The sequence below is a fragment of the Antechinus flavipes genome, chromosome 3 (genome assembly GCF_016432865.1).
Source record: "Antechinus flavipes isolate AdamAnt ecotype Samford, QLD, Australia chromosome 3, AdamAnt_v2, whole genome shotgun sequence".
In the NCBI taxonomy this organism is placed as follows: Eukaryota; Metazoa; Chordata; class Mammalia; order Dasyuromorphia; family Dasyuridae; genus Antechinus; species Antechinus flavipes.
Window position 1 is genome coordinate 6,217,415 of NC_067400.1, and position 21,271 is coordinate 6,238,685.

The window sequence follows — 21,271 nt, forward strand, 5'->3', positions numbered from 1 at the left end:
CATTTATCATTATCTTTTCTTGTCATTCTAGCCAACCTGTGAGGTGTGTAGTAGTACCTCAGAGTTATCTTAATTCACATTTCTCTGATCAATAGTGATTTAGTGCACCCTTTCAACTAGAAATGATTTTAATTTCTTCATCTAAAAATTGTCTATTCATATCCTTTGACCATTTATCAATTGGAGACTGGCTTGAATTCTTATAAATTTGAGTCAATTCTCTCTATATTTTGGAAATGAGGCCTTTATCAGAACCCTTGAATGTTTAAAAAAAAAATCCTAATTTATTGCTTCCCTCCTAATCTTCTTTGCTTTAGTTTTGTTCCTACAAAAACTTTTAAACTTAATATAATCAAATTTATCCATTTTGTATTCCATAATGTTCTCTAGTTCTCCTTTGGCCACAAATTCCTTCCTTCTTCATGGATCTGAGAGGTAAACTATCCAATGGTCTTCTAATTTGTTTATAATCTCATTCTTTATGTCTAGATCATGAACCCATTTCGACCTAATCTTGGTATATGGTGTTAGACGTGGGCCAACGCCTGGTTTCTGCCATACTAATTTTCAATTTTCCCAGCAATTTTTACCAAATAGCCAGTTCTTATCCCCAAAGCTGGAGTCTTTGGGTTGATCAAAGACTAGATTACTATAGTCACTGACTACTGTGTCTTTTGAAACTAATCTATTCCACTGATCGATTAGCATTTGATAATTTTAGGAGGCTGCCCACACATTGGGAAATTATGCAGTTTGCCCAGGATCACAGTCTGTAATTTTAAGAAGGGAGTCCAATCTTTACATATTCTGTATCTCATGGTAAGGCAGCTAAATGGCATTGTGGATAGAGCACTGGGTCTGGAATCAGATAAAAACCCAGCTTCAAGCCCTTATTATCTCACTATTATCTCCCTTTACTCAAGCACTGTCTACCTCAGTTTGAAATTCTGTAAAGGGGCATAGTGAGCAGCTAGTAGTACAATGGATAGAGCACTGAAATCAGGTAAGTCTAATTCCAGATAAAAATCCAGTTTCAAACCCTTACTATTTTACTATATTCTTACTTAACCATTGTCTTCCTCAGTTTCAAGTTATGTAAATGAAGATAATGAGCAGCTAGCTGGTACAGTGCCAAGCCTGAAGTCAGGAAGATTTGTGTTCAAATCTAGGCTAGGTCACACTCCCATGAGCCCCTGCCACTTAATCCTTTTTTTCCTCAGCTTCCTTATTTATAAGATGATCTAGAGAAGGAAATGGTCAACTACTCCATATCTCTGTGAAGCAAAGCCCTAATGGGGTCATGAAGAACTGGACATGACCGAAAAAATGGAATCACAACAAATAGGAATAGTAATAACACTTGTTTCTGAGGGTAGTTGTAAGGCTAAAATGAGATATTTATAGCCAACTTTCACTCATTACATAAATGTTACTATTTATTATTAAATCACATTATTACACCAGCTTGATTTTCCCTGTGTTGTTCTTTCACATCCTTTCCTACAACTTCAACCACCATCATTCAGGTGATGACTCTCTATTTCCACCTACCTTTAGGACAACTTATTGAAATCAGAAGCACAGAGATTCTGATTTGGAGATTGTTTCACAAGCCATCTCATCCAGGCCAGGCAAGAAGAAATGTTCTTTAAGGAACGATTCTTCAGCTTTTGCTCAGAAATGGGGAAACCGTCATCTCCCAAAGATGTTATTTGTGAACAGTTCTTTTAGGAAATGCTTTCTCTCCTACAGTGCTCCCTCCCAAATTAATTCGAAATTTGCCTCTTTATGACTTCTGCCTTTGATCGAGTATAAAGAAACTAAACATAATCCTCATTCAGTGCCACTGACTCCATCCCCTTTCTTATTCAATAGATTGTCTTCTCTATCCTTTCTCCCATTTTGAATCTTCAGTCTTGTGGAACTACTGTTTCCTTGCCTAATAGCTGAAGACATGGCAGAGTATCCCCTAGCCTAAAAAACAAAAATTCTCACCGAAATCTTCCAGTATTGCCATCCCCAGACTTCATGAAAGGAAACAAAAGACTTTGATTCCTCTTTCCTTGCTCTTAATCTCCTGAAATCCAATTTCCAATCTCATCACTTTTCTGAAATCCTTCTTTCCAGAGACCATTAATCCTCTATGTGTCAAACCAATGGTCTCTTCCAAGATTTATCCTCTTTGACTTCTATGTTGCATTGATGCTTCTGACCACCCTCTCCTCAATACAGTCCCTTCTCTAGGCTTTTGGGACACGGAACCCCTGGGCACTGGACCATCTGCTTCTTCTGTGTTGATCCACACCAATCCCACCACTTGTAGATGTCCTCCAAGTGGATTTAGTCATTATCTCCACCCAGGACACTCCCAGGTCTATATGTCTTATCTTCTACATATAATCGGACATCACATCTCTTTGTCTCTCCCATTAGACTGCCAGCTCTCTGAGGGCAGGGACTATTTCTGTTTTCTTTGTATCTCCAGCGTTTGATATAATTCCTTGACAAATTTAAGAAATGTTTATTTGATTTTTGTTCACTGATTTTAGGTGATGGATCTTTAAATTTTTGCACTGCTGTCATGTTCTACCTACATTTCTTTTTCCCCAACCAGAGATCATGTACCTAGAATGTGAAGGTGGAGACTTCCAGAGATGGGGAACCTCAGGAGTTCTAGGTCAGCTGTTTCCTTCTGTAATGTTCTGATTGTTCTAAAGTTTTCTCTTACATTATTTTTTTTAAGTGGCTTGACTCAAGGAGGCACTGGTGATCAAGAGAATGATAAATGAGATTTCCCTAAGGTTTTAGCAATCAGAAAGAGCCCAAGGAAGATGACTTCTCTCAGCTTGGAGGATGGATTGCGCTGAAAAGATTAATTAGGAATCTCCGTCTGGGCTCGAATAAATCCTTGACGTTGGTGACCACACTAGTATCTTTGCCAAGAAAACCCCACGTGGAGTCACAAAGAGTCGGCTGTGACAGAGCAACAACAAAATCGACTCCCTCTCAGTTTAGGGGACAGGAAACAGCCCTGAAAGTTCAGTGATCCCCAGACTCGACGCAAAAAGATACTCAAGTCAAATTGAAAGCAGGACAACTAAGGTTTAAGGTAGTCCTGGGCAAGTCACCGGTCCCATTAGCTCTCTGTGCCTTAGTTTCCCCCTTTGTAAATTAGCGAGGCCAGGGTTTGGGCTCAATGGATTCTAGGATCCCTTCCTGCTCTCCAACTACAATCCTACAATTCTCCCATTTCCCATTCGGGATTTTCTGCACTTTGAAACAGCTTCTCCATAGCAAGAATCCCAAGCTTGGGGAGGGAAATTTTGAGCTGGGAGGTGGAAAGGAGGCGTCAGGAGCGGGGAGGGAGAGGCCCGGAGGCCGGGGCAGCTACTGAGCCCGGAGAAGAGGCAGGCTGTGCAGAGGCCAGTCCTTACATTGCTGGCACAACCTTACGGGCAAAACCCCACCCAGAAATCCAGGCGCACTCGGGAGCCACGCTGGGAACAGAAAAGGAGACGAGAGGCTCCAGCCCTCTGCTCCTGGCAGCGCAGCGGAGCCCAGGACGGCTGGCAGCAGCGGGCAGTAGCGCGGAGTCCTACTGCCGCGGAGTGGGCGGCCGGAGCAGGCGCGCGCGGGGGGCGGGAGGCAACGCCGAGCCGGGCCGAGCGCCGCAGCTTCTGCCTGCCTATACCGGCGCTCCCGGCAGCCGAGGAAGAGGAGGAGGAGAGGCAGGGTGCAGCAGCCTCCGGGCGCAGCAGCAGGGTGGAAGAGGTGGCGGGGTGTCCGGCTCGCCTCAGCAGCACCGACACAAGCCCCAAGCCCCCAGTTCCCCGCCCCCTCCGCCTCTCTCTGGCTGTGTCTGTCTCTCGGTCTCTTTTCTTTGTCTCTCGGTGCTCCCTTCTCCCTTTTCCCTTCTCCTTCTCTGTTTCTCTCTCTCTCTCTCTCCTCTCTCTCTCTCTCTCTCTCTCTCTCTCTCTCTCTCTCTCTCTCTCTCCTCTCTCTCTCTCTCTTTCTCTCTCTCTCTCTCTCTCTCTCTCTCTCTCTCTCTCTCTCTCTCGTCCCTCGCTCCCCCTTTTTTCTCTCTTCTGTCACTTTCTCTCCCTTTCTCTCTTCTGTTCCTTGCTCCCCCTTTTTGCAGCTTTCTCTCCCCCTTTCTCTTCCCACCCCCGTGTCTCTCCCTTCCCCCTCTCTTTCCCTCCCCCTTTGTCTCCCTCCCTCTCCCTCGCTCCCTCCCCCGTGGGTCTCTCTCCTCCCCCCGTGTCTCCCTCTCTCCCTGCCCCGGGATCGGGAGGCGGCGGCTAGCCGGCCGCCCACGTGGGTTCCCTCCATCAGTGGGACGGTGAGGCCAGAGGGAGGCAGAGCAGCCGCAGGCTCGGCAGAGAGAGGAGCGCGAGCGGCCGCTGCGCGTGTGCCGGGGGAGCGCCCAGCCCTCCCCGAGCGGGTGTCCGGGAGCCCCGGGGGGTCCGAGCGGGAAGATGCGGGGCCGAGGCGGGAGCCGCTGGAGTAGCTGCGGGCGCGCCTGGGCTCTGCTAAGGGGCGCGGGGCTGCTGTTGCTGCTGCTGCTGCCGGGGGGCCCGGCGCTGGGCCAGGAGCGCGCCCCCAGGCCCGCGCAACTCTTTGAGCTGCTCTACAGCCGCGGCGTCGAGGCGTTCTCGGCCGGGGACTTCGAGGCGGCCGTGCGCTACGTGGAGCAGGCGCTGAGCAGCCGGCGGCGGCTGCGGGAGGAGCGGCTGCGCTGCCACCTGGAGTGCGGGCTCCCGGAGCCGCTGGGGAGCGCGCGCGGCACCGGCCCGGCCTGGGAGCTGCGCTTCCTGCGCGCCCTGCTGGAGCGGGCTCGCTGCGTGCGCCTCTGCGAGCAGAACTACGAGGACGGGCCGGAGGGCCGGCAGAGCTATACGGGGATCGCCGGGGCCCTGAGCCGCAGCCCCGCAGACGTGCGGCGGGACTTCCAGAGGAGGATGCCCTACAGCTACCTGCAGCAGGCCTACAGCCAGGTGGGTACCCAGCGGCTCGCGCGCTCCCCGCCCTCCTTAGCTGGACTCGGACTCCCTTCCTCCGTGCCCGTTCCCCTCATTTCTTTATGTGGGGTCCCCCCGTGTGCTTCTCCACCTCCCCCAAGACCTCCGACACAAGGTCCTGGGCGCAGCGCCCTTTTAGAGAAACCCTGGGAGACAAACTATCACCAAAGCTCGCCTCCACTGGGAAAAGTTCGAGGGGACGACGGCCTTGAGGAGGTATATGGGGGGAGGGAACCTAGGGGTCATCAGAGTTTAGGGATTTCCCTTGCTAATGTGTGGCCAGTTTAGGAGAGTTCTGGACACTCTCATTTCTCTCTACTAAGTGAGGGAAGGGGAAGGGAAGGACAGCCTTGCCTCGCACCCTTGGGTGCAGAGAGTTGCGCTTTGTCCCCTTTGAATGGGACCTGACGGGAGCTGGCTGCGGCTCCCGGCCACATCACCATGGTACCAGTTCCCTAATCCTGGCAACTTCCGACCTGGGGAGGCGCACGAATTGGAGCACGGTACTTGCTACTTGTCGGAAATCGGAGTCCGGCCAGAGGAGAAGCCGGGGCACGAGGAGAGACCGGGGCACGGAGTTCCCTTACCCTCCTGTCTTTTCCCCGTGTTGCTAAAGGAAACCTTCCCAGGGAGCAGCTGCAGTGCCGAGGACGCCAGCTTTGCAGTTGTCCTCCAGCTGCTGGCGTCCCGGGCTGATCAATCCACTCTAGCTGCCTCCAGCCTTCACTGCTTCCCTGCCCCGCGGGAACTCTGGAGCCCGAGTGGGGGTCCTGAGGGGCCGCGCCCCCACCAGGGATTTCTTTCCCGCTCTCTTGTTGGAGGTTAGGAAAAGGATGAGTTTCTCTTTGAAACGACCCAAGGAAAGTTGGTCAGGATACATGGCTCAGGTAGAAAAATGCTCTCATTGATTTTAGCCTTCTTGTGGCCAGGACACTAATTACCCAGGACTGGGCAAGGAATAAGCCAGTGCCAGACTAATGGGGAGGAGGGACCCCGGGAAGACAGACAGCTAGGACTTCTCTGAGTCAGGCTCACTTCTAAGTTGAATCGATGACGTGATCGTCTGAGGGAAACCTTAAGTGGAAATAATCTGCTTGCTTTTATATGGAAGGCGTGATTTGTGGGGATCCCGGGGAAAGCAGTTAACATCGAAGAGAGAAGAGATTTTGAGGACCTGACAACAGAAAGGCCTTCTGTGTCCTCTTAAAACATCCACTCAGCGGGGGTGGGGGTGGGGCTCGGGGGCCCACAGAAATCCCGAGGGGGAAGCTGCCCTCGTGCTGACTAGTCAATAATACTTTCCAGATACATTTTGAGTTCTCGAATCCAGAAAAGTAAAGCATATTAGTGCTGAATCTCAGAAAAATAAATAACAGGGAGTTGTCCTGAATGTTTTCCTTTGGTTCTATAAATAAGCCGCTTAAGGCTTTGGAGATCAGCTGGCCCCCTCCTCCATTTCCACCCCCACCCCCCCAGGGTAAGCTGGTTTTCACCCCTGCTTTCTATCACCCTTCCCTGAGTGGGAAAGTAAAGCCCAGATGTAAGTCTTGGGGGTGGGGAAGAGGTAGGGAAGCACAAGGGGATTAGAGGCTTTCTGGGAGATTTATCCCATTTTAGGATGCTAGTGAGAAGCAACAAATAGAAGGGTCAGGGTGGAGTCAGTGACCCAACTCTGACCCAAGTCACCTCTTCTGCCTGTCCCCAAACAACACTCTAAGATTGTAAATGTCTGAACAGTTGCTGAATCTGCCCTCGTGGATGGGGATTTTCAAGCAGGAATCCCTACATACTAATGAAATCATAAATTTGGACCAAAAAAAAAAAAAAAGAGGCAATGAGTTAAATATAGTCATGAGTCCCATCAGGCACCTCAGTAGGAAGACTCCCTTAGGTGTGGTCTGGTGAGTCAACTCTGTTTTAAGAAGCTCTTTCATGAAAATTGTGAATTTATGTACTTGTTGAAACAACCGGTGTCTGTATGGAAAGCTCACCCCCTCCATTCCTCACAGGAGCCTATGGTTGAAATGGGTGGGGATGCCAGTGCTATCTTAGGATCCATTTCAGAGAGGAACTGACTTCTCCGGCCTGGAAGTCTCCACCATTGGCGGATCTCGGTCTTATTTCTTGTGCCTTTCACTAGCCGATGACTCTTTGAGGAAAAGTAAATACCTGCTCTGGTATTCCCAGCCAGGGACTCCTGGTGTGACATAACACGGACCTTGTTTCAGGATCCATTTCAATGCTTGAAATCATCCCCTCCTCAGGAGGCCAGAACAGGCTCATCTGAGGTCAGATTAAGTGTGATTGTTTTATCACATAAAGTACCTGGAGAAAATGCCCCCCACCCCAAGGGACAATCCTAGGAAAAACCCTAAAAAGGGAAAAAAGAAGGCTATCGAGAGTAGTCCGAAATTATGAAATAAAAAAGTTCAAGTTAATTTACCTCAAATATTTAATACATACTGTGTACCGGGCACTGAGTTTGGGCAACAAGGCCAAATAAATAAACAAATAAACATTCCTACTGTCCAGGAACTTATATTCTACCAAGGGTAGGGAAGAAGATGCAACAAGTACAGAAGTTAGAAAATATGAAATGCATGTATCTATATATATCTATATATCTCTAGAGAGAGAAAGAGAATACACTCTTTAGGATGATAATTGAACATAATCCTTCCTCTTCCTGTTTCCTTCTTTTCTCTCTTCACTCCACACCCCAAATCCATGTGTTTCCACAAAAGACAGTAAGTAGAATGTTCAGGAACGGCATTCCATATAGACAAGCTATGCTATCCTCCACCCATCAGTCATCAGAACATCCTTTTGATGTTCCACTAAAATAGTCCCACAAACACCCAAGTAAGGCTTGAGCCTGAGGGCAGCATAACTGCTTGGCTACAGTTACAGCAACACGTAAATTAAAAACGATTTTGCTTTATTTCCTGGGTGTTCATGATGAAAATTGACTGATGGTCATTGACCCATGGACAAGGTGGTGCAAGTGGAATTAGTTAGGAGGAATTATTCACGAAGTGGTATGAATGCAAAGATCCAATATCTGTCCCCACGTAGCCAGGGAAGGCATTTGGAGAGTAAAGAAGGTGGGACTCTCTGCTTGCTGGGCCATCATCTCCCGTACTGGGGTGGATTTCTTCCCTGACTTTGCCCCTTCCAATTCCTAGTATGTTTCAGAGATCTGCTCCGAATACCACCTCCTACGTGGAGCCTCTCATTATTTGATCATTTTTTGTTCTTTTCCTCTCAATCTCTCCTTCAGTTTTTTACAAGTTGGCTCCCCAACGCCTACCTTGAGTGTAAGCTCTGAGGACACAGGTTATTTCTGCTCTTTAGGGATTTGAACTCAATTAGAGGGATGCTTTATGTTCAGGTTTGGGAGAATCCCTGCAGAATCCCAGACCTTTGACGTGTTGGAGTTAGTGATTTTGGGTGCGATCCTCAATAGCTCTCGCTTCTTGGCTTATATGAGCTTCCCTACTTCTCACTCTGAGGATTTCTCATTCTGGGGGTTCTCCATGTTTCCATAACTCACATGCTTTGGTGTGCTCCTCTGTTTAGGGTGAAACCCCTTTGACATTTTCACCCCCATGTATGGATGCCATCTATGCAGGGCAGAAGTGGCAGAACTTTCCCTTTGTCCTGTTCCCAGCTCCTAAAAATGAAAATAGGGCTGCTGGATTGTTTCCCTTTCAGCACTCTCTCCCCCTCATGCTTCCTCCTTCCATGTGATCTTTATTTTTTTTTTCCAGATTCTAAAGGAAATGGAATGAGGTTAGTCCACTGACCTTGACCCTCCTCAGCATTCCCAATGACAGACAATAACTGGATTTGTCTCGTGCACTGTCCGTAATGTTGTTGGACCTCTTGGTGAGGGGCTGGAGTTCCACTTTTTAGGAGAACTCCTGTCCCTTTCCTCCTCCCACTGAAATGCAGCCCATTTTATTTCTAGAAGTAATGTATCTGGGAAGAAATTGGCAACTGGTTGTGAAACTTAGGTTCATGTGTTCAGTACAGGAAAAAAAAAAAAAAACCCTAAATTAAATCATTGCCACTTCTACTGGAAATCAGGAAATATAATACCTCAGAGGGGCCCCAGGAAGGTATTGGGTTAATAGACTTGAAGTCAGGTCCCATTCACCCAAACTCCTTTAATGTAATATCTTGGAATGGCAATTTTGAGTGAGTTCTGTTTGTAAAGGACAGGAGTCTTTCTGCTAAAAGAGCCTCATTTGCTCACTTAGGTTGGATTTTGGTGTGAATCCGTGGTCTGGGGAGGGTTGAATTCTCAGCTATTACAAAATACCCGTATATTATGGTGCGTTGTGGGTCACAGGCTATAGAAGTACGAGACTTCAGAGATGATTCTGTCCAGTCTTGTCAGTTTTATTGATGAGGAAATAGGAAGAGAGAAAGAGGCCAAAAGATTTGCCCAGGAGCTCAGGTATCATGGAGACACCTGCATTTTACTTTGAGGTGAGCAGCAGAGGAGGAGAATGATCAGGCCTATATGCTAGACTTTTGCATTTCACATTTAAAGTAGAATTTGCATTAGCAAAGTGCCTCATTCTTTCTTTATAATCTGCAGCTGTAAGAAGCAAAACTCTCCCTCCCCCCCCCAAAAAAAATCATTCATTGATTCAGAAATGAGTCATATCAACAAAATAAAACTGAAAGGAGGGAGAAGTTATATCCAGATAATAAAATCTTTCTGTTGGACTTTGCCATCTCTGGACCATTTTTCCAGGCCCTATGCCTAGCACATGTTTCCTCTGAACCTCTATCTTCTAAGATTCTTAATTTTCTGTAAGATTCAACTCAAGTCTTTAGATGTTTTCCTCATAAAATCAAGGGACCACTCCATAAATCCACCCACTCCCGGCATTTACAAGCTGTTATCACCTCCATCTTACAGAGGAAATAGGTTAACTATTCAGCCTCTCTTATTTCCAGCTAAGTCACTCAATGAGGTTCTGTCCTATCCAGAAATGGCATCCAGGAGTCACATCTCCAATTCATGTCTTGGCCTGTAGCTCACAGATTGTTCTTCTAGGGAGAAACCGGTGGAAGTTTGGGAAACTTTTTTTTCCATTTGCATGTAATATCAGAGAAAAAAATTCTTAATAAAAGCATTTAAAAGGGTTATTGGTTGTTGGGAGCAGGTAGTGAGTTCCCATCAGTGTAGATATTCAAGAGAAAGTCTCAGAACAGAGCAGAGGATAATGGGATGAGGGAACTGTCTTTTGAGGTCTCTTTTAACTGTGTGATTCTATGAATGTCCTCCCAGCCACTGATAAGTGAGCACTGACAAGGTTTTTTGGGGGTTTATTGGAATCTTCTGAACTCTTTAGTTTGAGTCATTTTTATTCATATCTGAAGGTAATGAATAAAAACTCACCTCTTGAAAAACTGCCTCAATATTCCTGTGAAACTATGAATCTATTATTCATTTCAAGGTAACAGACATTTATTAAGCACCTACTGTGTTCCAGGTATTGTTCTAAATTTGGGAATGCAAGATATTAGCCTTCTCTTACTCCAGGAGCCAATATTCTAATATGGGAAGATGGCACATAAAAGGGAGCTGACAAGGGGGGAGTGCTCAAAGTAGAGGGTTGGGAGGGACAAAAATCCAAGAAAGTCAGAATGGGGAGAGGCAGGAGCCATGAAAGACTGGGCCCATTCCCATCCCCAAAATGGGGGCATGGAAGGCCCCACCATGGGAAAAGGGACCAACATAGAAGAGGGATGTGGGCCAGCTTCAGAGTGAGGGGGAAGAAAGGAGCTGAGATGAGGAGGAAAAGTCTGCAAGAGGCAGAAACAGCTGGAAACAAAATGAGTTTCAAATCTATTTAGTGTTTGCTGACCACCCGCATGGCGTCTGCCCCTTCCAGATGCCTCTAATCTAGGAGGAGATATAGGATGTCACCCAGAGATCAACAGTGTAAAGTAGAAGGCGGCAAGGGCCGAGCTCAGGCACCGAGCTCCGGAAGAAGAGCTCGGATTATTTCTAGCTAGAAGGATTCCAGGAAACTTTGAGGGGAAGGAAGCCGTGACTTGGCTTTTTAAAGATAGATTTTGACAGGCAGCGATGGGATCGGGAACGAACAGCAGACCCGAGGGAGTGTGTGAGCAAAATCATGTTTCCTGAGCAAGGTAGAGAACATGAATTTGGGGAAATAACCAGCATGGCAGAGGACTTTCATTTGATACAGACTGATATTTGTTATATAAATAAAGAGTCTGGAAGACCCAAGCTCAAATTCATTTCCAGATACCTACTAGCTCTGTGCCCTTAATTCATGTTTGCCTCACTTTTCTCAGCTATACAATGGGCATAATCCTGCCTCACAGACAGGCTGTAAGAATCAGATCATTTTAAGTGCTCAGCACAGTGTCTGATGCACAGTAGATGCTTAATAAATGCTCTTCCCCTCTTCTTTCCCATCTCATGAGCTGTATAATGGCCATGTGATGTGGATGACACTTTCCCCATTTCATAAATGAGAACATTGATGTCTAGAGAGGCCATACAACTAAAAATTCAGTGAGAGAATGGGAATCTAGGTCTTCTTGACTCTAAGATTCCCACTATCCACTGACCCATCTGACCTTTCATGTAAGTCTATGTTTGAAACTAGAGGGCAAAGGTCCTCACAGTCAGGCTAAAGATTTAGACTTGATTTAGTAGGTAACAAGAAGACATCTAAGATTTTTGAGTAGGAAAGTGTATTAGAAAGAATTCAATTGGAAAAGGTAAGAGCCAGGAAGATGAGAAAGTGTGGACTGGGTGTTTACTCAAGAAAGTTACATTGCAACCATCATGGTTCCCTGCCCTTGGGGCTCATGGACTCTTGCCTGGCTCTTCTTTTGTTGTCTGGTCTGTCCCTTTTCTCCCATCCCTCTCTCTTGATGGGGGCTGGGAGACTGGGGACAACCTGAGCCCTGAGGTAGCCAGGTGGGCAGCGCACCAGGAGTACTCCCTGGATCCCACCGAGCCTGTCTCCCAGGCTCTCCCTGAAAGCTGAGGCTTCCACCTTTGTCCCGATTGCCTTGCATGTGTGTTTATGCAGCTCTCCCGCCTCCCAGCCTGCCATCTCCCTTGTGGGCACGTGCCTTTTCTGCTTGGCAGAGGCCTATGGAAGTTGCCATTCAGCGTTCGTCCTCCTGGGATGAAGTTACTTGCCTAAGTGGGTTCCCATTTTAAAGTTCAGTGATTCACATGGTTCTCTCTGAAATTAAGTTTCCCCAGCAAGATCCGCAGAGAGTTTATTCTTTGAACTTCATACATTTAGTCTCCTTTCCCCAGGACTCTGGAGACTCTCAAGATTTGGTGCCATCTGGCAGGGTGGGCTTAAAGCAGCCAAATGATTGCAAGCTCTTAATTCTCTCGGGACAAATGGAGGAGACACACAGGGAGAGCCTCGCTCATATTTCTCCTGGAAAATACAGGCAGAGACATTCTGAAGAGAGATTTGACACCAGAAGCTAGTGAGCCTGAACTGGTGCAGACTGTGCTGTGGCTGGGGTGCTGGCAGGGCGGGCAAGAAGGGCAGGGATGGTGCAAGGGCTTGGGATGAGTGACCACCTGAGGGGGCAAGGGGAGGCGGCACAGAACCCAAGGTGAGGAACAGTCAGTCTGGACAACTGGGAGAGTGTCTCTTGAAGAGACATAGAGCTGTTAGGAAGGGGGGAGGGTAAGCCCTCTCTCTCTCTCTGTGTCTCTCTCTGTCCCTCTGTGTGTCCCTGTGAGAGTGTGTGTGTGTGTGTGTCACTGATCTGTCTGTCTCTGTTTCTCAATCTCAGTCTCTCTCACACTCTGTTTCTGTTTGTCTCGAAATAAATTCACTTTTGGACAGGTCAGACTTTTGAGCTTCCCATCACCATTTACTGAATAGGCATCTTGTGCTGGATATTTAATAAATAAATCCAGGTCTTTGGCTGCGAGTTTTGCTAATAATAAAATGTATTTGCCAATATTTGCACAGAATACATGCCTGAACAAGACCCAAGGGCACTGGCACAGCACACCTAATTCAGAGGATTCCACATCATGTCATGCTGCCTTTGAAGCTGTTCTTCACATACTTGCCTTGCCACTAAAACTAATCTCCTCACTGTTTGTCAACTAGACGATCCATCTCCCTCTTCCAAGTCTTTACCCGGGCTGTTCCTCATGCCTGGAATATCCTCCTCCTTCATTTCCATCTCTTGGAATATTTGTCTTCCTTCAAAACACTGTTTGGTTGCCACCTCTTCTGAGAAATCTGGCCTTCTGCGACAGCTCTTGGGGATCTATCCCTTCTCGGGCCCTTTTGTGTTGGCTTATGTTTCTACTTTTTGTGTAGAGATTGTTGCACATTCATCTTGCATCCTCCCTTAGTACTATATGGGTATCCTGAGGGCTTAGTGTGTAGCTGTTGGTTACTAAGTATTTACAGTATCATAACTTTAGTTCTAGAAGGTATTTTAGAAGCTGGTGGATCCAACCCCCTTCATGTCACAGATGAGAAAACCTTAGAGCAGGGACTCTTTAGCTGGTGTCCATGAATTTGGATCTGGTTAGTTAGATACATGAATGGATAGGTGGATGATAACTGGATAGATGGGTGGATGGGTGGATGGATGATAACTGGATAGATGGATGGATGGATGGGTGAATGGATGAGTGGATGGATAGATATAAAAATGGATAGACAAACAGATAACTGGGAAGACTTCAGGATTAGTCTGAACCCCAAATATGTAATTCTACTCACGGGAGGACTTCAGGGCCAGCCTGAACCCCGATATCCGATGAGGAGCTCCCGAGGATATTCAAACAGGCATCTGTTTAATCAAGGCATCTTTCCCCCTTATATACCCTAGAGCCATAGCGTACTGCGCATGCACCAACTTGTTAACTATGGACAGTGTTTCCCACTTCCCTTTAACTGGGCTTCAAGTAAGCACAGGTGGCCACACCCCCTTGCCTTCTCCGGAAGGCTAAGATGCCCTTAAAGGGGAGGGGCCAAACCAGATCTAGTCAGCAGGGTTCCTTACCGGACTAAAGGGTTTTATACCTGGTCCAGGGTTCTCCACTATTTGTGGCCCTCAATGGATTTCAATCGTATTCATTTCCATTATAATCCTATGGATTTTCTTTTATTCATTTGAAAACATAATTCTTTGAAGTGTCCATAGAATTTTCAGACTGTCAAAGGGGCCCAGGGAAGAGAAGCTAGAACCCTTGCCTCAAAGAGATGAAGTCAGGTGGACAGTGAAATACAAAGCACTTATTCTGCACCTGGTACTCTTCTAATTGGTTGGGATATAAATAAAATTAAATGCTTGCCCTGGGGGAGGCCACCAAAAAAAAGAGGAGGGGTCACTTGATTAAAGATACTTTTAAGAGTGAAAAGGAAGATGGGATATAGTGGAAATTGTGACAAGTCAGCAAGAGTGTTGGAAGAGGAGGGAAGATGTAATTCTGTGGCCTGGACACTTCTTCAGAAAGGAGATTTAGGGGGAAACTTGCCAGGTAGAGGAAGGGGCTGTAAGGGCAGTGGGATATTCCAGGACAATGAGCTCGTCCAAGGATATACAATGGCTAAGGGGGGACTTGAACCCAGGCTTTAAATTCCCAACTCCAGCTCTCTTCACTCAATCATATTGAATAAAATTTAAGTGGACTTGATTGTACTACCAAGTGCACGTATTATAGACATTCTCCGTGACTAGAATTTGGTGTAATGGGAGATTACTAGAAGATTACCAGAGTATTCTCCCAATTCTTATTAAAACAGGAGACAAGGTCATCTGCTAAGACTGTGGCCAGTGGCTACTGGAAGAGTTGAAGATGCTTGGAAGAAATGTGGCAGGGCTTTCACCAGGGATTTGGAAATAATCATTTAGTGAATGGAAACCATCCATTGGCAAAGATCCAGGACATGTTTATTGGTGTGTGAATATGTAACAGGCCCAATCAGCCCTTGAGAAGAGGAACGAGTGATGGGCGTTACCAGTAATTGGATTCCAATATCAGGAGCTGCCTCTGAACATTACTTAGCAATGATCATTACATTCTGCTTGTAGAAATAATTACTTCCTCAAGGAATCAAAGCCAGATTTACATGTTTTCTTAATTAACCTCATGGTTTTCTTTTGAACTGGATGCATTTGTCTCATTTGGCAGGTCATCCTGACTGACTTGATTAAGGTTCAGCCATTTACCCAAGTATTTCCATCTGATTAAATAATTATCACATACAGCACACATGGAGCAGTCTCCCCCTGCCCGAACAATGGATCTTCACGGAAGGGCCCTCAGGTAGAATAGGGAGGAGATTAGTTCTCCTTGGCCTCAGAGAGTGGGGAGGGAAAAAACATAAAGGGGTTGATTTAGGTCTGATTCTGGAAGTAGGAAAAAAACCAACACAGAACTTCTTTCAAATGAGACTTATTCAACAATGATAACATTGAGAATAATAGCTAATATTTATAGGGTTCCTATGATGTGCCAAGCATGGGCTATGGAATTGGAATGGACTTTTTGGGGAACGCCAAGAGGGTAGCGAGCTCCCTGGGAGTCTCTGGAGGTCTGTTCTGGCCACAGAGTAATTGAAAAGATTTCTCCTCGCCACATAGTGTGCAGACTGGAATCAGTTAAATAATGTTTCTCCATACTTGAGTCTCTCCAAGACAGCCTTGCTGAAGGTAACAAGGTAGCTACAATCCTTCTTGTGGGGAGATATCATTAGAGGGAGCTCAATAATAAGGGGAGGGAGAGAGAGAGACAGACAGACAGACACATAGACAGACACACAGAGAGAGAGATCAGTATCATAACTTTCAAAGCTGTCCTGCTTCTTTGTGTCTCCTACTTTATTTCATTCCATAAATAAGAAAATGTTTTGATGACTTTATTTTCTTTTTTATTTCTTTTTTGGGGCACATAGTCGTTACCTTCTTTCTTCCTCCTGCCCACTCTCACAAAAAAGTAGGAGGGGGAAATGGGTAAAAAAGTAGAAAGGGGGAAAGGAGAAGAGAAATATATATTAGTCATTGGACAGATTCCTCCTCTGGTCTTAGCTCATCTCTCCTCTCCCCTATTCCATTACCTTTTTGTCATAAAGTATTCAGGAGCATGAGGGGGCTTCTAGAATAACTGATCATTACATCGATCAGTTCTAAGGTCTTTTCAAAGTAGCTTTTCTTTATAATTCTTGTCCTAGTCCTGCTCATTCATCCCATTTCAGCTAATCCAAGTCCTCCACGTTTCTCCATGATTTGGAGAATTGGAAGATTGGAGAACTTTTACATGGGAAAGTTCAACACTTAGAAGCTTTCCAGAAATCCTGTTTGGTTATTTAAAGGAGAAGGCAGTCACGGAGGAAAAAATTGTTTGCTTTTCCTTTGAGATTTATTTCAGGTTTCTCCTAGTTCATGCTCTATTTCCCCCTGCTTTATTTAAACTAGTCATGAAATCCCATCGGCCCTTCCTTTGTAGTTTGTCCTTTTAGGAATTGCCCTAGGTGTGTCTAGGAGGAGGGATGGGGTGCAGAGAAGGTGGTCACATTCCCTGCCGGTGACTGCCTGTGACTCAGTCCCCATGCTGGGACCTGTGTGCATTGAGCCGCCGTGAGTTGGAGCTGCCTTGGCTCACCCCCTGTTCCTTGGGCTTTCGCTCACATGATGAACCACGTCTGCTCAGCCAGAAGTCACAATTGTCTGTCTGGTGGAAAAATTTTGCCTTTGTCGTTTGGGAAAATCACAGCTGCCTTCTGCCTTTTGTCCTTTCTGGTTCAGTTCCCCACTGGAATTCCCAGCCTGCTCTGCTTTCTCTCTATTCCCCTTTTCTTGGGGCCAGGCTTTTCGGGTCAGATGTTGCTGTTTCCAGCAGAATCACAAACTCGTGAGAATGGGAAGGGACCTCTGAGACCACGGGGGCCATTGTTCTTACTCTGGTCTGCTGAGGCTGAACCGAGATCCCGCCATGGTGCCTCCATATGGCAGCCCTTCGATTATTCAATGCTGCCATTGCTTTTCCTGTCCTCTCTCCCCAACTCCTCAGGACTTTCCCTCTCCAGGCTGGACTTCCTCAGTTCCTCCTCATGGTGGTCCTGATGGCCCCATTCTTTCTCCTCCCCACCTTGACCAGTCTGCCAAATTGTTCGTCTTTCTTCCATTTCTGCAGTGAGTCACCTCCGGGCTGCCCTATCTCTGTTCCAAGCTCAACTCGGGTCACCTCCTACATGAAGCTCTTTGTGATCTGCCAACCACTGGCTCTCTCTCGCTACTGAACTGCATCTGTTGCATGCTGTATGTATTTTGTATTGATGCCTCATGGATGGATCCATTTCTGACATATTTTGGGATCACTCTAGGACCAGAACTCAAGTCACTTAACCTCTCATTGTTCTAGGCAAGATGCTTAAGTTGGGGAATGGGGGCTGATCTATATTAGTAAAGGGTTATCATGGGTCTGACCCTAAAATCGATACTATTCATTCATTCATGTCTCCATTCACCAGATCTCTCTCTGGAGACTTATCTCCTGAAGGACTTTCCATTCTGTATTTGGATGTCAATGGGTTGAGACAATTCCTTGTCCAAGTAGCTACTTGAAACCTACTTTGATCTGAATACTCCGATTATAAGAGACTTTATTTTGCTGAGAGGACAGTCGAGTCCCTGGGGATAGAAACAACTCCCTTACTTAGTGTCAGAGAGAAGACTGGAAGCCTCCTACTTTGGTCTCCTAATTTCCAACCCAAAGCTTGACAGGGAAGTTTGTAGGTACAAGCCCTTCTGCTCTCGTGCCCTGATTCCCATGTGTTCCCCTTTCTTTCACTTCCCTCATCTCCCATTGGAAGGATGTTCGGGTATTGGCCCCAGCATTTAGGGACATGAGAAAGATACTCAAAGAGATGGATAGCACATTGTAGATGCTTCATGAATATTGAATAATCAATAGATGCATTAACCTTGATTAAGTTACAGTTAAAATGGGCAGTAAGAAGGGAGCTACTGTGTGGTACCTTGGTTCAAACTTGTATAGTTGTATTATATATATAATAACTAACTTTATCAGCACATATATCTGTGTATGTGTGTATGTATATCTATATATCTATATATATATAGATATATATGAAATAAAAGGTTGCATAATTGGACCCTAACTGCTGATTAGTCCCAATTATGGGGCCTTTTATTATATACCCAGAGAGGGGGTCCCCAGATTCCTGAAGGCAAAGATTTCCTCATAAGTTCTCCAGAAGACAACTGAGAAGGCCTTTTTCATTGCCTCCACTAGCTCTCAGCAGAGTCACAGAGCCCTTGGTGAGACTTTGGTGGGTTTCCCATCAGTAAAGAGGGAGTAGCCTGGTGCTTGCATTACTGCTAGCTGTTTACCATTGAAATTTCTCATTGACTTTAAAGTCACAGCCTCAAAGGATCGGAGAATTTGGGATCTGGAAGGACCCTTAGAATCCAAGTACAATCCCATCGTGCTCCCGATGAGCAAACCGAGTGCCTGCCCAGGACAGGGAGTCTCCTGCCTGGAGACATCAAGTTCAGGCCAGAACTCAGGGTTCTTGCCTCCCAGTTCTGCGCCTCGTCTACCAAGCCACTGACTCATCACCTGGTGCTTTATGCACCGTGTGCATCCAGGCTCACAAAGCTGACTGTAAATTACTAGTGATCATCTCCCACCAAAGCCCTTTCAGATGTTAGCCAGAAGGCAAGCGGTTCCTAGAGCTTACATCATCCAAGTTTTAATAGAAAATAAACCGAAACCTCTCTTCAGTTTTTTGCCAGTAATTTTGCCTTTCCCCTCCCTTTCCCCATCTGAACAGCTCCTATACAACTGTTTTAGAAGAGTGAGAGAAATCAGCCCAGCAGAACAGAGCGTCCTGTGTCTGAGCGTGTATGTGATAAGACGTACCCAGAGTGCGTAATATCTTGCACTTCCTTGACCTATAGACCATAGTTGTTAGCCAGGACTTGTGCTCAAAGTTTTCTCAAAGAGCTCGCTGGGGGGGGTGGTCCTCAGCCATCCTCCCGGGTACTCTGCCAGCCGGTAGCCGCATCGGACTTCTTCCTCTGCTGTGTTCTTCTGTGGGAAGAGATTGCATCTAGTGACATGAAACAGAAGGTTGAGCATGTGTTTGAACAGTTATTTAATTTGTATTGTTATTTCTTTTGAGACAAGAAAGCAAAAAGCTTCAGAAAGTTGTGAAATAAAAGGGTGGGAGCCTGTGGTGTGGAAGGGGCGAAGGTCTCTTAGGGCATAATAAACAAGCCCTCACATGCTGGAATAAAGAAGTCCATAAAACAACGGAAACATGGACGGGAAACCCACGATGTCCACGCTCCCGTCCAAAGTGGTGGCGGAGGCCGGGCTTTGCTCCTGCAGCTGCTGGAGTGCCCGGCTTCAAGGCTCTTCATGTGTCCCTGAGACCTTCTCGTTTCCCAGCTTTTCCCATAATGACTGTCCTTCAGTTTGCTCCCAGATCCCTGTTTTCCTCTTGCTTTGCCTCCGATGTCCTCACGTGGCCCATGAGGGGACGCCGAGTGACCGGGGACATGTGTGGTTCCCATTGCCATCAGATGGAATCCTGAAACTGCTCTGGTCTGCTGTTAATTTCTAGCCTGTGTCACTAATTAAAATTCTCCAGAAGTTAAATGTGATTTTTTTTTTTCAGTTTTTGTTTTGTCTCAGACGTGTAGGGAGCTCCCGAGGAGGAGTCCTTGTCTCCTCGTACAGATGGATAGCAAATGCGCCACAAGGCAGAGTCTCGGAGAGATGCCCGTGTGTCTGAGAAATCACCCAGCCAGTAGGTGCCAATACGGGACCCCCACTTCCCAACCTGCCCCTCTCTATTCCACCATGCTGCCGCTGGTCATTGGGCATCATCCTATTTTTAAATGGCATTTTTTTGTATAAAGTTAGACAGAACCTAAAAGGGTAAAATAAATTAGAATAGGGGTAAAATTTTACATTTGGGTTAAAAAATTAACTTCCTTAATCAACATTGGAGAAATATGTTTAGACAGCAGCTTGACTGAGAAAAAGTCTGAGGCTTTCAGAGATAAATGAGCATCAACAGTGTGATATAAGGAGCAAGAAAATGCATGAAAGCTGTTTGATGTAAGAGGAGCAAACCCTGCAGAATCGGGAAGCTGATTGTTTGGCTGTTTTCTAGGTGGGAGTGCGGTGTCCATTTTTTTAGGAGCCACAGTTTAGGGAGGACTTTGATAAGTTGGAGATGATTCGAAGAAGGACCAAAGGATAGTGATGGGAGCTCAGTATCAGGACATGTGTCTGTAGAAGGAAATGGGGACATTTTGTTTGGAGAGGAGACAAGGTTTGGGGATGAATATGATAATGGTCTTTAGAAAGTAGAGCTAGGAATAGTGGATATAGCTTTGCTTCTGCCTGGAAAGCAAGGGTGTGGACTTGGTCAAAGTCATGCAAATATTATTCTAACTCAGGTCATTGAAGCCCAATGTGCTTGTATCTTTTGACCCTGTGGAGCCTTATGGCCAAGCCGGCTTTCCATTTTGGATCGTCTCTGCCCATAATCTTAGTACTCTGTGACTGACAGGAAGTCACTGACCCCTATGGGAATTGACAGAGGGGTGCAGTCCTTGCGGTCCTTTTGTTCACATTCACAGGTACAAAAATCAAACTTATTCTAGTTAAAGCCACGTGTTTGGGCCCCTGAGCATGAGCCACGATGGCTCCGAAAGTAGAAAATGCCCCTGTTGACTTGACAACATTCGTCGCACATTTACTGAAGGTAGACCTCTGTCCTCGCCCTGAGAAGCCCCAAGGGAGGGGCTCTGATGCCCAGGTGGGAATCTGATGCAAATGCAAAACAAATCCAGAGCTACAGGAGTCATTTTCTCTCAGACTACAATTACAATCATGAAACCTGGGGAGACCGATCATCCCAAGAGGAGCCTTGTTGGACTAGGAAAAGCGAGTCCAGTTAGTTGCAATCCTTGTTATTTTCCCCAGAGAATTAGATCTGGCTCCAAGGCTCTGGCAGGCAGCATGCTTATTCTCCTGTCTGCGGCAGGATTACGCGGGCATCTCTCCTTGCCAGTCTATTGATTTGGCCTCGGAAGCTGCAAGATTCGACATGCAAGCGGAGGAGCCCAAGCCTTGTTATTTGAACACAAAATCAGCTTTACTTGAGGGCTAACGAGCTGTGGCTTTTCCCTTTTCTTCCAGGTTCTGGTTACTC

General features: G+C 46.3%; 1 protein-coding gene across 2 annotated transcripts in view; it reads left to right on the forward strand.

The window, feature by feature from the left end:
• The first annotated feature begins 4,066 nt into the window (after nt 1-4,066).
• Nucleotides 4,067-21,271, forward strand: part of P3H2 (prolyl 3-hydroxylase 2) — a 125,210-nt gene continuing 108,005 nt past the window's right edge. Inside the window, exon 1 of one of the 2 annotated variants that reach the window (XM_051991648.1) lies at nt 4,067-4,994. In XM_051991648.1, coding sequence (XP_051847608.1) covers nt 4,476-4,994 — 519 coding nt within the window. In that variant the 5' untranslated portion in view covers nt 4,067-4,475. The remainder of the gene's footprint in view (nt 4,995-21,271) is intronic. The other variant, XM_051991650.1, reaches the window with a different exon arrangement.